Genomic DNA, 15,446 nt, shown 5'->3' on the forward strand with positions numbered 1-15,446 from the left:
TGATTTGAACTTAGGCAATTCAATTTCATGATCCATGATTGCTTTATTAGGAGTCTGAGCTGTATTCTTGAAGGCCCAGAAGATAGTTAACTATTCTGGATTTTTTTTTAAGAGCTTTTAGAAATGTAGTACTTGTTTTATGGTTAACTCTGGATTGAATCCCATTTTACAAAATGAAGATTTTTCTTTTTTTCTTAAACATAATGAATCTTTGAAATACCAATTTGAAAACTTCTTTACTTAGAAAAATTCCAGGAATATAGTTTTTATTATGAGATTATTGTACTAGGTAGGAATAAGAGTATAGTACATTAAAAAAATACTTTAAAATTATGGCACAAATTTAGACGTAGTTTGTTTTCCCACTAATTTTAACAATAATATATGTTTCTAGTTCACTTTCCAGATAGACTAGCCTCTGAATCAGTGGCTTTTAACTATATTGTCTAGATAAAAAAAGGCAACCATTTTGTTAAGAATTGGCTAACTCTTATTTAGATGGAGCAGCTGTGTAATTATTTGGTTCTGCTCTTTGACCCTCAAATTTCAGTTTTATACAAGCTAATAATTCATTATTTTAGCTGAAGGGAATTTTCCTTCATTTTACAAATGAGAAACTGTAATTTAAGATCACATAGCAAGTAATCTTTTAAAAATGTGTACACATATATATGCACTTTATTTAAAAATCTTATAAGCCATTATGTTACTCCTTTGACTGGATAGCCCATCCTACCTATTACTCTAGGTTGGAGGAAACCCTTTTAAACACACATCATAAATTTCCCGTCATCACCCTCATCTAGGAATCCTTTAAATATGACCTCATGCCCAGTGTATATTTATCTAAAATATATAGGACCTTGTGAAGTTAGCTCTCCTAATTCATTAAGGGTAATACGCTTGGAAGACAAGTCCATATTCATGTTAGCTACATTTCTTGGATTTTTATCTGTTTTGATCAGCCTTGTCTAGCTTGTCCATCCAGATGAAATTGTCTAAATTTATTAGGTTCTCTCTGTTAAAGGAATATCACATTCCAGGCATCTCTCAGGCTGTTTCAAATTGTATGATGGTAGAGGCCTTTCTCTAGTGTAAACCACAGAAGATCTTTAGCTTAGGATCTCCCAACTGCAGGTACAAGATGACATTGTACAAAGTTAATATTACCAATATAGAGTGTATTAGTTAGCTTGGGCTGCCGTAACAAAATACCATAGGCTGGGTGGCTGAACAGAAATTTACTTCTCACAATTCTGCAGGCTGGTAAGTCTAAGATCAAGGTGCTGGCAAGGTAGATTTCTTTTTGAGGCCTCTTCTCCTGGCTTATAGGTGACCACCATCTCACTGTGTGCTCACATGACCTCTTGTGTGTGCCTGGGGAGACAGGGAGCACGACAGCAAGCTCTCTGGTGTCTCTTCCTGTAAGGGCACTAATCCCCTTGTGCCAGGGCCCTACCCTGACTGCATTTAACCCTAATCACCTCCCAAAGTCCCCATCTTCAGATACTATCACATTAGGGATTGGGGCTTTAACATGAGTTTTGGAGGAAACATAAGCATTCAGTTCTGTAACACACAGTGATTAAGGAAATGGGCTCTGGAATTGAATTGCCTTAGTCTCTCACTTACTAGTTGTGTATACAAATAACAAGTAGCCCTCACTTAGGTTAATTTTAAACAAAACCAATAATAGTGTCATTCTAAAAGCAGTTAATTAATTTTTTTTTTTTGTATTTTGGACTCTGGCATTTGGACATTGGCACAGGACTAATGTCTTCAAAGAACAGTGTACAATGACTGTAACAACTTAGAATGTAAGAGAAAATGCATAATTCTTTAAAAGTGTTTCTCTAAATTGAATATATGCCAGTAACAAAAGATTAAACATTTGTAGTTGTTAATTGTATTCAAATTCAACTTTTTATTTTTGGCCTGAATAGAACAAGACAATTTACCTATGTGAAAATCTGAGTGAAAGCTTTGGATGTGATATGTTAAATAGAACAATATTTTAAAGCCACTTTGATTCATAAGTTTCTTTAACATAAACAGGTTGTATTGCCTCTTGAAAAATGATAGGTTCTATGGATAACATTTAATTAACTTTATAATATATATGATGATTTAACCTGAATTAATGGTACTACTTTTTCTGACTTCCTTTTGATCTTGGCCCTTTCTCTGTAAAGTTTTTTAACTTATTACAAACTGAACCCTTGCTTGCTCCTCTTTAGTCTCCTTTCAATCTGTCTTTATTTCTGCTGAGGTTGTATTCTATTTGTTTTTCAGATGAGACCCTTTTTGCTCTTCCTGCTGCATCTGAGCCTGTGATACGCTCCTCTGCAGGCAAGTTCTTTCTGCCAGCCTTTTATCCTCTCTGTATTCTAACTTTAACTCTTTAGTGTGTTAACTCTATGCAGAGTAGTTTGGATTTACTAAAAATTAGCATGGTTCCAAGAATGTTTGTCTACTGGAAAAGTTGAAATTTGCAATTTATATGGTATGCCCAAGGGAAAAATGAGCAAAATCCGATGAATACTTGGAAGTACATAAGGAATTCTTGGACCCTTGAATTGCATTTACATATTTACCATTCCCTTTCTCCAAATACAGTTTGAATATAGCCAGAAAGGCTTTCCTGTAAATAAATACCAGTCTATGGCATTTACCCAGTGCCCCTTCTTTCCTATACTGTCACTCAGACTCTTTTCACAGATATTCTTCTCTTCTCTAAAACTAGCTATTAGTATCTTAGTTGATAACATTTGAGGTTTACTCAGACTTGATTTGTCTTTGCATAGCATGTAATTGCCTCTGTAGCCATGCTGTGTTATATTTACAATAGCTTAATTTTTCAGTAATGATTCAAGTCTACTCTATTGTTACTTATTAATTGCTATTAACATTTCATTTTAGTAAACAGTAAGTCTTTACTAACACTATTTTGAATCTGTCATAAAACTTGCATTAACTCTGAGAACACTGGCATTCTCTAACTTTCCTTTCTGTCCATGGTCACAGAAAATATTATGGACTTGAAGGAGCAGCCAGGTAACACTATTTCGGCTGGTCAAGAGGATTTCCCATCTGTCCTGCTTGAAACTGCTGCTTCTCTTCCTTCTCTGTCTCCTCTCTCAGCCGCTTCTTTTAAAGAACATGAATACCTTGGTAGTTTGTCAACAGTATTACCCACTGAAGGAACACTTCAAGAAACTGTCAGTGAAGCTTCTAAAGAGTTCTCAGAGAAGGCAAAAACTCCACTCGTAGATAGAGATTTAACAGAGTTTTCAGAATTAAAATACTCAGACATGGGATCATCATTCAGTGTCTCTCCAAAAGTAGAATCTGCCATAATAGTAGCAAATCCTAGGGAAGAAATAATCGTGAAAAATAAAGATGAAGAAGAGAATTTAGTTAGTAATAATATCCTTCTTAATCAACAAGAGTTACCTACAGCTCTTACTAAATTGGTTAAAGAAGAGGACGAAGTTATGTCTTCAGAAAAAGCAAAAGACAGTTTTAATGGAAAGAGAGTTGCAGTGGAAGCTCCTATGAGGGAAGAATATGCAGACTTCAAACCATTTGAGCGAGTATGGGAAGTGAAAGGTAGTACGGAAGATAGTGATGTGTTGGCTGCTGGAGGTAAAATCGAGAGCAAGTTGGAAAGTAAAGTGGATAAAAAATGTTTTGCAGATAGCCTTGAGCAAACTAATCACGAAAAAGATAGTGAGAGTAGTAATGACGATACTTCTTTCCCCAGTACACCAGAAGCTATAAAGGATCGTTCAGGAGCATATATCACATGTGCTCCCTTTAATCCAGCAGCAGCTGAGAGCATTGCAACAAACATTTTTCCTTTGTTAGGAGATCCTACTTCAGAAAATAAGACCGATGAAAAAAAAATAGAAGAAAAGAAGGCCCAAATAGTAACAGAGAAGAATACTAGCCCCAAAACATCAAACCCTTTTCTTGTAGCAGCACAGGATTCTGAGACAGATTATGTCACAACAGATAATTTAGCAAAGGTGACTGAGGAAGTCGTGGCAAACATGCCTGAAGGCCTTACTCCAGATTTAGTACAGGAAGCATGTGAAAGTGAATTGAATGAAGTTACTGGTACAAAGATTGCTTATGAAACAAAAATGGACTTGGTTCAAACATCAGAAGTTATGCAAGAGTCACTCTATCCTGCAGCACAGCTTTGCCCATCATTTGAAGAATCAGAAGCTACTCCTTCACCAGTTTTGCCTGACATCGTTATGGAAGCACCATTGAATTCTGCAGTTCCTAGTGCTGGTGCTTCGGCGGTACAGCCCAGCTCATCACCATTAGAAGCTTCTTCAGTTAATTACGAAAGCATAAAACATGAGCCTGAAAACCCCCCACCATATGAAGAGGCCATGAGTCTGTCACTAAAAAAAGTATCAGGAATAAAGGAAGAAATTAAAGAGCCTGAAAATATTGATGCAGCTCTTCAAGAAACAGAAGCTCCTTATATATCTATTGCATGTGATTTAATTAAAGAAACAAAGCTTTCTGCTGAACCAACTCCGGATTTCTCTGATTATTCAGAAATGGCAAAAGTTGAACAGCCAGTGCCTGATCATTCTGAGCTAGTTGAAGATTCCTCACCTGATTCTGAACCAGTTGACTTATTTAGTGATGATTCAATACCTGACATTCCACAAAAACAAGATGAAGCTGTGATGCTTGTGAAAGAAAATCTCACTGAGACTTCATTTGAGTCAATGATAGAACATGAAAATAAGGAAAAACTCAGTGCTTTGCCACCTGAGGGAGGAAAGCCATATTTGGAATCTTTTAAGCTCAATTTAGATAACACAAAAGATACCCTGTTACCTGATGAAGTTTCAACACTGAGCAAAAAGGAGAAAATTCCTTTGCAGATGGAGGAGCTCAGTACTGCAGTTTATTCAAATGATGACTTATTTATTTCTAAGGAAGCACAGATGAGAGAAACTGAAACATTTTCAGATTCATCTCCAATTGAAATTATAGATGAGTTCCCTACATTGATCAGTTCTAAAACTGATTCATTTTCTAAATTAGCCAGGGAATATACTGACCTACAAGTACCCCACAAAAGTGAAATTGCTAATGCCCTGGATGGAGCTGGGTCATTGCCTTGCACAGAATTGCCCCATGACCTTTCTTTGAAGAACGTACAACCCAAAGTTGAAGAGAAAATCAGTTTGTCAGATGACTTTTCCAAAAATGGGTCTGCTACATCAAAGGTGCTCTTATTGCCTCCAGATGTTTCTGCTTTGGCCACTCAAGCAGAGATAGGCAGCATAGTTAAACCTAAAGTTCTTGTGAAAGAAGCTGAGAAAAAACTTCCTTCCGATACAGAACAAGAGGACAGATCACCATCTGCTATATTTTCAGCAGAGCTGAGTAAAACTTCAGGTAATCCAATCTATATGCAGTTTTGTGCTTTCATGCCACTTTTGGATTTAGGGAACATTCCACTATATTTTGTGTTTTACATTATGTTTATAGTGTCTAATATGTCACATTGATAAGAAGTCTTCTCCACTCTTTCAGTTAAAGGTTTTAGTGCTTTTTCTAACTCTCCTGCACTCAGCATTCACCCTTAACTTTTCCACACAGTTACACTTTTATATTGCACTATGGAACTGTTAATAGAAAATATTTTTGTTTATAAGAATTGGCTTTAGTACCTATTTCTTTTTTTCACTTGTGTTTCTTGATAACATGAAGAGCAAGAGATATTAAAATATTTTCAGTTGTGTTTTTGTTATGCCAGAAATTATCATATTTAATTTTTAAAGAACATTTTTATAGCTTGTTTTAAATATTTCAATATAATATAGTACTTTTCCAGTGGTAGGTATAAAGTTAGGCATATTGAGTGTAGACATTTTGTTGAAAAGTATAAATTGAGTTATGCTATTATGAATTCTTTTGAAAAGTACCGATTCTCCTTTTTTTCTTTTGACTATCCATTTTCCACATACCTGATTTGCATAAGGTGATTTGCACATGTGCTCTTCATTAGCATTCTGATTTAGCTGCGTTTTCTCTAAAATAGTGATTATGATAAATTTACTGAATATACTTATGTATTTAAGTGCTGGTGCTTCAGCAGTACAGTCCAGCTCATCACCATTGGAACAGTGGTAGACCAGTTGCTGTAATCTAAGAAAGAGGAGATTATGAACATCGTGGCAGTGGGATGAGCACAGAGACATATGACTTGGTGTTTGATGGATAGGGACATAAAGGATGAGGGGAAGAGGTAAAGATGACCCCAGGAACCCTGGATTTCATTTCTGGCATGTGCACTTGTATGGATGGCAGTATGAGAAACTGAGATAGGGAACATGAGAGATTAAAGTAGGTTTAAGAGGGAAGATACAAATTCAGTTTTGGATATGTTGGTATTGATGTACATACCTCTAAGATATCCAGTAAGTTACGGATATTATACACATGAAGCTCTTGAGAGAGATCTTGGCTGTATGTGTCTGTCATGGACTTAGAGATAGAAATTAAAGCCCCAGATATCAATTAGGGAGAATCAAGAGAAGAGGACTACTTGAAAGTGGAAGAAATGGTCAAAATTATCAAATACTAGAGAAGTCAGTTAAGGATTGCAAGTTGGTCAAAAAGGAGGGAAGGTGTTGTCATGACAGCGGCAAATGGTTTGGTGTGTGTGGGCATGGCTAGGATTGAGAAGTGAATGAGACTTGAGCAAGTGGATATTAAATGTTGATTCTTCTTAAAGAAGTTTGAGTTTTTTATTGGAGAAAAAGTAAAATGTTAGCAAGCAGGAAGGAGAGTATGCAATGGAGGAAAGACTTTTTTTTTTTTTTTTTTTTAAGATGGGAAGGGGAAAATCTGATTACAGGTGCTGGCAGAAAGTCAGAAGGGGATGGGAATGTGCTGCCTAGTTCAGGTGGAAGAATTAGCGTTAGAGAGAAGGAAGGATACAGCTTTGATTGTAGTGAGTGGAAAGGAAAGTATGGGGTATTGATACTGTTAGGGTTTTGTGACTGAAAGTTGAGGGAATTATTTGATGGTTTATGTTTATTCTTTAAAGCAGTATGTTAGTTCATTTGCTGGGAATGAACTAGATCATGCTTGGGTGGAAGAGATCTGCAATACCTCTGACTAGGGAAACCAAAGGCATTGTATTAGGACCCCAATCAAGGTTGAAAGGTGGTCTAAATGGGTAGGGTGATTTTTCTTTGTGCCAAACAACCTAGATATGGGTTCAGGGAAGGCAAATGATTGTATTGATTCAAGGATGTGTTTTGGTACGTGGGCCCTGTGGAAGGACAGGAAGTCAAGAAAGTTGAGGCTGATAGCAGGAGAGTAATTTGAAGTGATGGACTGTGGCACCTAAGTTGAAGGATGTGAATAGAAAAAGGTAGGAGAGGTAGGAGGAGAGTAGATGGTCAGAGAACTCAAGGCCCAGATTAGGTTTAAGAACCAATAGTAGTAGGAATAAATACATGCCAGAATGATAGGAGATTGTGGTCAAAGTAGGGGAGTGAAAGAATGCATGCGTGGGAGAGCAGGGTGTGTGTGTGTGTGTGTGTGTGTGTGTGTGTGTGTGTGTGTGTGTGTGTTGGATGTTGAATTTAGAATTTCAGAGGAATAGCAGTTCAGGTTGCTTATAATGGCCAGTGTTAGGCCATGAGGCAAAGGCCTACTGTGTAGTCAGATTAAGATTCCTAGAGATGAGGTCAAGTAAACTATGAGGCCATGATACTGTATTGCACTTCTACCTAACATTGAAGTCACCCAGGGTGATGGTAGGACTAGGGGTGGAGAGGAAGACTGGGGTAAGAGTCCTTGGTTAAGGGCAGTGAGGTAACTGGCAGGATGGTAGATAGAAGAAATGAGGAAGGATAGAGAACAGCACAGCAGAATAGCCAAGACTTTTGCCCAAGGCCTCTGAAATAAAAGTCTGGAAGCAGCATTGGTGAGCAGAGGGTACTGACCTCCCCACTCCTCCCTTAGGTGTGTAGAATATGAAAGAACGATTTAGCCTTCATTAAGCAAGTTCCACAGGGAAAGCAGTATCCTCAAGGAAGAGCCAGGTTTTAGTGAAGGCGAGGTAAAGGCAGGGATGTTCAGTAAAGAAGTTGAGGATTAAAGGAGCTGGTTCACAGTGGAATGGGGGTTTCAAACAGCACAGTAAAATGGTTTAGGAGGGAACAGTAGAAAGAAGGATCTCAGAAGCCCAGAGCAGCGTGGTGATGACTGGGTGAAGAGCAAGGAGTAATCGGTGTAGCAACACCTTTGAAGTCTCCCCTCCCCGCTAGTGCTTCCTCCCAAAACTTAAAGCTAGCAGTCCTCTAGTAGATGATGGGCCTTAGAAATTTCAGTATTTCAGGAGTCACCTATTTCTTGGATTGTTTTTGTTAAACCTGGGAAATCTATAGCCTAATAGTTTAGAAGTAAGGGAAGAAAAGGGGGCATTGCCTTTGAAAGCTTAATGGGGATGGTGGAAGAAAGTGTAAGCAATGCTTGGGCATTCTCTTTTAGAATATGTTTATCTCCCTTCTCTGAGAAAATTGTTATTTCCTGCCTTTTTGACTTAACCTTTTTTGATATTAGTTTTCATAGCAACTTACTAGGGAATAGAGAATTATTTAGATGCACCCAATATATGTATTCTACAAAAGTTGTGGGAAGGAAACCCAGTATTGCTATAATGAAAACAATATAGGTGACCTGAGGTTTTAGTCTTGGCTATACCATTGACAATCACTTTGTTTCTCTAGATGTCATTTTCCTTTTCTATAAAAGGAAGGGTGGATTAGCTCAAGTCCTTGCAACTTAATTTTCTTGACTTGATTATATAACAGGCATCTGTTAAAAGCAGGTAAGTAGTGGCTAGTTGCGGTGGCTCACGCCTGTAATCCCAGCTCTCAGGGAGGGAGAGGGGGAGGATAGCTTGAGCCCAGGAGTTCGAGACTTGCCTGGGCAATATAGCGAGACCCCGTTCTCCACAAAAAAGGGAGGAAAAAAAGACAAAAAAAAAAATAAGTGTAAGAGCAGGTAAGAGTTGCTTTAACATGCTTCTATCAAGCACTATACGTGATTTTTTTTGGCGGTGGGGCAGGGAAAAAGATGACACTGAGACAAAGTTTTGCCCTTATGCAACTTACAGCCAGCTGGTATAGACACACTGTTGAGGACATAGTTAAACATTGTGATCTATGTTATAGTGAGGATAGGTACTTACCTATGTATCTTCCTGAAAGTGAGGTTTAAGTATACTGAAGTCAAATGTACCAAAATACGGCAGTGATCTGATAAAACATAAGGGAAGCTGTCTTCTCAGATGACTTAAAAGTTTTATGCCATCTCTAATTATGAAATACTTAAGTGTGTTTTTAAAAAAATTCTGGGTCTTATTAATGTATATGCATTTAAACATTAAAAGTATTAAATAATAAAATACTAATCTCCTCAGATCATTTATTATCTCATATGTTCTTCTTTTCTTTTCTTGAGACAGGTTCTTGCTGTGTCGCCCAGGCTGAAGTGCAGTGGTGAGATTATGGCTCACTGCAGCCTCGACTTCCCAGGGTCAGGTGGTCCTCAGCCTCCCAAGTAGCTGGGACCACAGGCTCATGTCACTATAACCGGCTAATTATTTTTGTAGAGAGGAGGTCTTGCCTTGTTGCCCAGGCTGGTCTCAAACTCCTGGGTTCAAGGATCCTCCCACCTCTGCCTCCCAAAGTGCTGGGATTACAGACGTGAGCCTCCAGGCCTTTCCTGTTCTTGTTTTCTTAAAATGACATTTTGTAGGCAGAAATCAGTTTTAGTTTTGGGGAAGAAAGATTGATTTTGCAAGAGAGATGAATAAGGTATTGTGATGCAGATGGTGCTTTATTAATTTTGGGGAGTAAAGTTTGTCAAGAAACTAATGAATTCTGGTCTTCTTCCCCCCTCCATTTACAAAGAAATTTGTGACAAACTATATTCTTACTATTGGAATGTAAATACTGATTTTTTTTCTCAGTAATATCAATGAATGTTCTTGGCATTTCCCCAATGAATGTTCTTGGCATTTTTTTTTTTTTTTTTTTTTCCAAAAATTGGCTATGGATATGTTAATTAATTTCTGGGTTATCTGTTCTGTTCCATTGGTCTATGTTTCTGTTTTTATGCCAGTACCATGCTGTTTTGGTTACTATAAAGCTGTGTAGTATATTTTGAAATTTAGTAGTGTGATTCCGCCAGCTTTATTTTTGTTCAGGATTGCTTTTGCTTTTTGGAGTCTTTTGTGGTTCCATACAGATTTAAGGATTTTTTTCCTATTCCTGTGAAGAAGGTCATTGCTATTTTATTAGGGATTGCAGTGAATCTGTGGACTGCTTTGGATATTACGGCCATTTTTTAACAATGTTAACTCTTCTGATCCATGAACATGGAATGTCTTTCTTTGCATTTGTTTGTATCCTCTTCAATTTCTTTCATCACTGTTTTGTAGATTTCCTTGTAGAAGTCTTTCACCTCCTTGGTTAAACTTATTCTGAGGTATTTTTTTTTTAAGCTATTGCAAATGGAGTGTCCTACTTGATTTCTTTTTCAGCTAGTTTGTTGTTTGTGTAAAGACATGCAATATTTTTGTTATTGATTTTATATCTTGCAACTTTACAGAATTTACAAGTTTTTGGTAGTCTTTAGGTTTTTCTTTATATAAGATCATGTCATCTGCAAACAGGGACAATTTGACTTCCTCCTTTCTAATTTGGATATCCTTTATTTCTCTCTTGCTCAATTGCTCTGGGTAGGACTTCCCATTTCAGTCTTTATTTGTTATGACATTAGCAGTTTTAAAGAACACAGGGCCTCTCTTTCCCCCCCTTTATAATAGAACATTCCTCCTAGTGGATTTGTCTCATGTTTCCTAGTGATTAATTTGAGGCTATGGGTTCATTTATGATACTGTATAGATGATGATGTGTCCCTCTCATAGCACCATTTCTAGAGTTACCTGCTATTCATCAGTCCCTCACTGGTTATGTTAATTTTGACCGTCTGGGCAAGATGGGTTCTGATTTCCTTATATTGTCTTTGTTTCTCCCTTACAGATAATAAGCAGTCTGAGGAGTGACACTTAAACACATGCAGATATCCCGCTCCCTATCAAAATTTGCCCCCCTGATTTAGTAAACCATTGATGATTCTTGCTTGATCCAGTCTTTACCATGAGAGCTGAAAAATGATTTTAACTCCAGTACTCCCCGTACATTTCTCATTTGACCCTCAGCATTCCTGTTTAAGCAGCAGACCTCCTTTCCATTAATGAATTAATTAGCTAATTAATTATCAGTATGGATCCATGAATTTCCATTTTCTTTCCAATGGTTTATGATTCATTACTGAACTTTATTATTTTGGTGGTAAATTATTGCATATTTTGAGGGTTCCTTCAGGTAGGCCCAGGGACATGCAACCTTCTTTCTTTGGGGTTGGGAGGGGAACATTTCTTACTTTCTAGCCTAACAAAATATTGTAGGCCTATTTTATGCTTACCGTGTCCCAGCCCTGGAATCAGCCATTTCTCCAAGGATCCTAATTCCTTTTAATGTAGAATGAGAGGTCATTTTCATAATAGGTATTAAAGATCAAGAGCTAGATGCTAGTTGTGGTCATTGCTACTGTGGGGATCTTTCCATTTTAACCCTTTCAGTGGATAAAGCTAGGAAATGCTTATATACATACATACAAATAAACATACACACATACACATGCATACTTAAGAAATGAGTTCACACAGATACCTCTAATTCTAATCCATTCTCACGGGGTTTGTTCTTTCTTTCCTCATTTTATATTTGTCTCTTTTATAGTGAGAACCCTGGTTCCTAAGACCACCAATACATTATTTATGTCCAATCCTTTAATACACCTATAAGTTTTAGAATGCTTTTTTCATATCACTATAATAAAAAAAAACTTGATAAAAGAGTTCGGGATTGTTTGCAAATCCCTACTCCGCAACCCTGCCTAAGGTGGAATGTATATAGTCAAATACATTATTCACAGATTACTTGTTATTAGTTCGTTCTTTTTTCTTTTCCCCCCTTCCTTCTCCCATTGACTAATGGCTATGATATTCATTTGAAATACAATTAGCTTCATTTGTTTCAGTTCTAGATTTTCTTTCTCCCAATTTTAGGTTTTTAACTGAGAATTTTAAAGTGTTGAGAAAAGCTGAATTCTTATTTTATCTGGAAAGGGAAGACTGTTATTTATGGAACATCTTCTGACCAACAAGCACTCTCACATATTTGTTTCATTTAGGTCTTCACCATAATCTGAAAGAAGGAACCATTTTATAGATGATAAAATCTAAGCCTAAGGATGTTAAGTAACTTTCTCAAGGATACCTGGTAAATTACATAATAAGCACAATGTTTTTGAGCTTCTGCCGTGTTTCAGACATTGGGCTAACTTCTTATTTATATTAGTTGTTACCTAGTTTCACAAGAATGAACTGCGATTCCAACTCAGGTTTTGTCCATTCACAGTTATTACCTGGTTTTGGAATAAGCAGTTATTGTCTAACTTTAGCAGGCAATCAAGGTGCTGCTGCTTTTATCATATACCTGTTGTGTTGAACCATTAGGCAATGGAAGACATTTCTTGACACCTTAAGATGTCAAAAAAGTTGGTTGCCATCTACATTTTCTCACATATGTAGGGATATTGGAACTAGGGTAACATTCTGTTGCTAGTATATGGAGACTGAAAAACCCTACTTTGGACAACTGCTGTTTATGTTGGTAGGCCGTTGGTACAGAAAGGTGCTCATGTCTCCTGTCCAAACTGCTGAGATCTTGACTTAATGATAATATATGTTTGTTGGTTGCTTGTCACTAATGCACAGAGAATATTTTTAGTTCGTAATCGAAATATAGATTGTGTCTTGCTGAACTAATTGAAACTATTGGTAAGTGAAGTGTAAACTGACCATACGTTGATTATTTGTTCATTATAATTAAACTATGTAATATCCAAGATTCACCAAGTAGTATTACCATGATCACTCACTTTAAAAGGGCTTGTCTAGGTAAATAATACGAAATTATGCTTTGCAAACATATATGTTCATGAATAAGAACTTACATATGTTCGTGAATAAAAATTGTTTTGATATTCTTATGACTTAAAATATTTTTCTTAAAAAGTATATATAGCCTTTGAGTTTTTTTACTGAAGTACTGTAGATACTAAGAGTTGATATTTTGTTTAAAATATATTTTTATTGAGCAAATATATTCGGAAAATTTTGATGTAAGTTGGACTTTATTATGATAAGTAGTTAATCTTAACTGGAAGGCTATCGGTAGATGTACAATGTAGCTAAATTAGAACCTGACACTTGTTAATAAAGGAAACAATTATATTTACTTTTTAAAAAGTGACATTGTTAAATTAGTGAGGATTTATTTAGTGCTTACTGTGGGCCCAATACAGATTGAAAATAAATATGTGCCATAAAAAAGAGATACCTGCTAAATATAATGTGGTTAAAAGAACTTAATTTTAGGCATTTTACAGACCTGAGTTCTAATTCTGACCCTTTCACTGATTTAGCTGTATGACCCTTGGCAAATATTTTAATCTACTTGAGCTTCAATATTTTAGTAGTAAGGATTTTTTCTAAGGACTTGATAACTATCAGTGAAGTTAGGGCAACAGTTTATGAAGCAGTCTGACATACAATACACGCTCATTGTACAAATTTGAAAAGTGTAGAAAAGCATTGAGATGAAAAAAATTAATGATATTACCCAGACATAATCAATGTTAATATTTTAGAATATATTATTCTAGTCTACTTTCAATGCACATGTGTTTTGTTTTTGTTTTTGTTTTTGTTTTGTTTTGTTTTGTTTTTGAGACGGAGTCTCGCTCTGTCGCCCAGGCTGGAGTGCAGTGGCGCAATCTTGGCTCACTGCAAGCTCCGCCTCCCGGGTTCACGCCATTCTCCTGCCTCAGCCTCTCTGAGTAGCTGGGACTACAGGCGCCCGCCACCATGCCCGGCTAATTTTTTTGTATTTTTTTTTTTAGTAGAGACGGGGTTTCACTGTGGTCTTGATCTCCTGACCTCGTGATCTACCTGCCGCGGCCTCCCAAAGTGCTGGGATTACAAGCGTGTTTTTGTTTTTTTTTGAGACAGAGTCTCGCTCTGTCACCCAGGCTGGAGTAGCAGTGGCAGGATCTCAACTCACTGCAACCTCTGCCTCCTGGGTTCAAGTGATTCTTGTGCCTCAGCCTCCCGAGTAGCTGGGATTACAGGTGTGGGCCACCGTGCCTGGCTAATTTTTGTATTTTTAGTAGAGACAGGGTTTCACCATGTTGGCTAAGCTGGTCCAGAACGCCTGACCTTAAGTGATCTGCCCACCTTGGCCTCCCAAAGTGCTGGGATTAAAGGCATGAGCCAGTGCACCTGGCCACATATGTGTATTTTTAAGAATGTAATAGTGTTTTGTGAAATTGTTTATAAGCTTTTAAAAACTTTAGCAATGTCTTATATAATGCAAACATTTCCATTTCTTTAAATACTCTGCTGCTGATTTTTTGTACTTAGTGTTCCTTAGTATGGATATAGTTTAACCAGTCACTTTGCTATTGTTGGACCCTTAGATTGTTCCTTTGTTACTGATAAATAATGCTATTAACCTCTTTATATTTAAATATGTCTTACATATCCCTGAATTATTTTCCATAAATCAATTCGAAATAAAAACCTAGGTTAGCGGGTATGAGCATTTATAAGGGTTTCTATAAAAATTGGCCACCAGAAAAGTTGTACTAATTTTTACCCTTTTATCAGAAGAAGAAAACACCCGTTTCTCTACCTTCACCAACAATTCATATTGTTTATTTTTTGATAGATAATATTTTTACATTATACAAAATTCAAAAAGTACAGTGACAGTCACACTTCTTCCTCTCTCTCTGTTGTCCAGCTGCCTAGTGCTCTTTCCTAGAGTTATCTACTGTGACTCGTTCCTTAAATATTCTTCTAGACATTCTGTACTAGGTATTTTTTAAAAGCCCTTTACCAGTTTGATAGGTGCAAGTAGTGTCTTGCTTTTTTGATCTTTGATTATTAGTGAATGTGAACATGTTGGCAGTTTGTATTTCTTCTGCGATTTGCTTGTTCATACTCTTTGCCCATTTTTAAATTTAGGTGTTCATTTTTTTTTTCTGATTTTATGAGAGTTCTTTACATATAAGGGATGTAAACTCTTGTGTTGTAGTTTTCCCTCAGTTTTCTAAAAGATTTTTAGTTTACATTTCAGTGGACAGTTTCAGTTTTCACAAAGGAAAATATATTTTTTATTTACTTATAGTTTTAATTTTACACTTAATTCTGATCTATTTAAAATTGATTTTGGATTCGCATTAGAGATTATTTT

General features: G+C 36.7%; 1 protein-coding gene across 8 annotated transcripts in view; it reads left to right on the forward strand.

The window, feature by feature from the left end:
• RTN4 (reticulon 4) overlaps positions 1-15,446 on the forward strand; it is a 79,850-nt gene that overhangs the window by 20,415 nt on the left and 43,989 nt on the right. For 3 of the 8 annotated variants that reach the window (XM_055243332.2, XM_055243333.2, XM_055243334.2), the window contains 2 exons: positions 2,293-2,349; positions 3,025-5,430. The exons of 2 other annotated variants lie outside the window; for them this stretch is intronic. In XM_055243332.2, the coding sequence (XP_055099307.1) occupies positions 2,293-2,349; positions 3,025-5,430 (2,463 nt within the window). The remainder of the gene's footprint in view (positions 1-2,292; positions 2,350-3,024; positions 5,431-15,446) is intronic. 3 more of the 8 variants (XM_055243336.2, XM_063617999.1, XM_055243335.2) reach the window with 2 other exon arrangements.

This window comes from Symphalangus syndactylus, chromosome 14 (genome assembly GCF_028878055.3).
Source record: "Symphalangus syndactylus isolate Jambi chromosome 14, NHGRI_mSymSyn1-v2.1_pri, whole genome shotgun sequence".
Lineage (NCBI taxonomy): Eukaryota > Metazoa > Chordata > Mammalia > Primates > Hylobatidae > Symphalangus > Symphalangus syndactylus.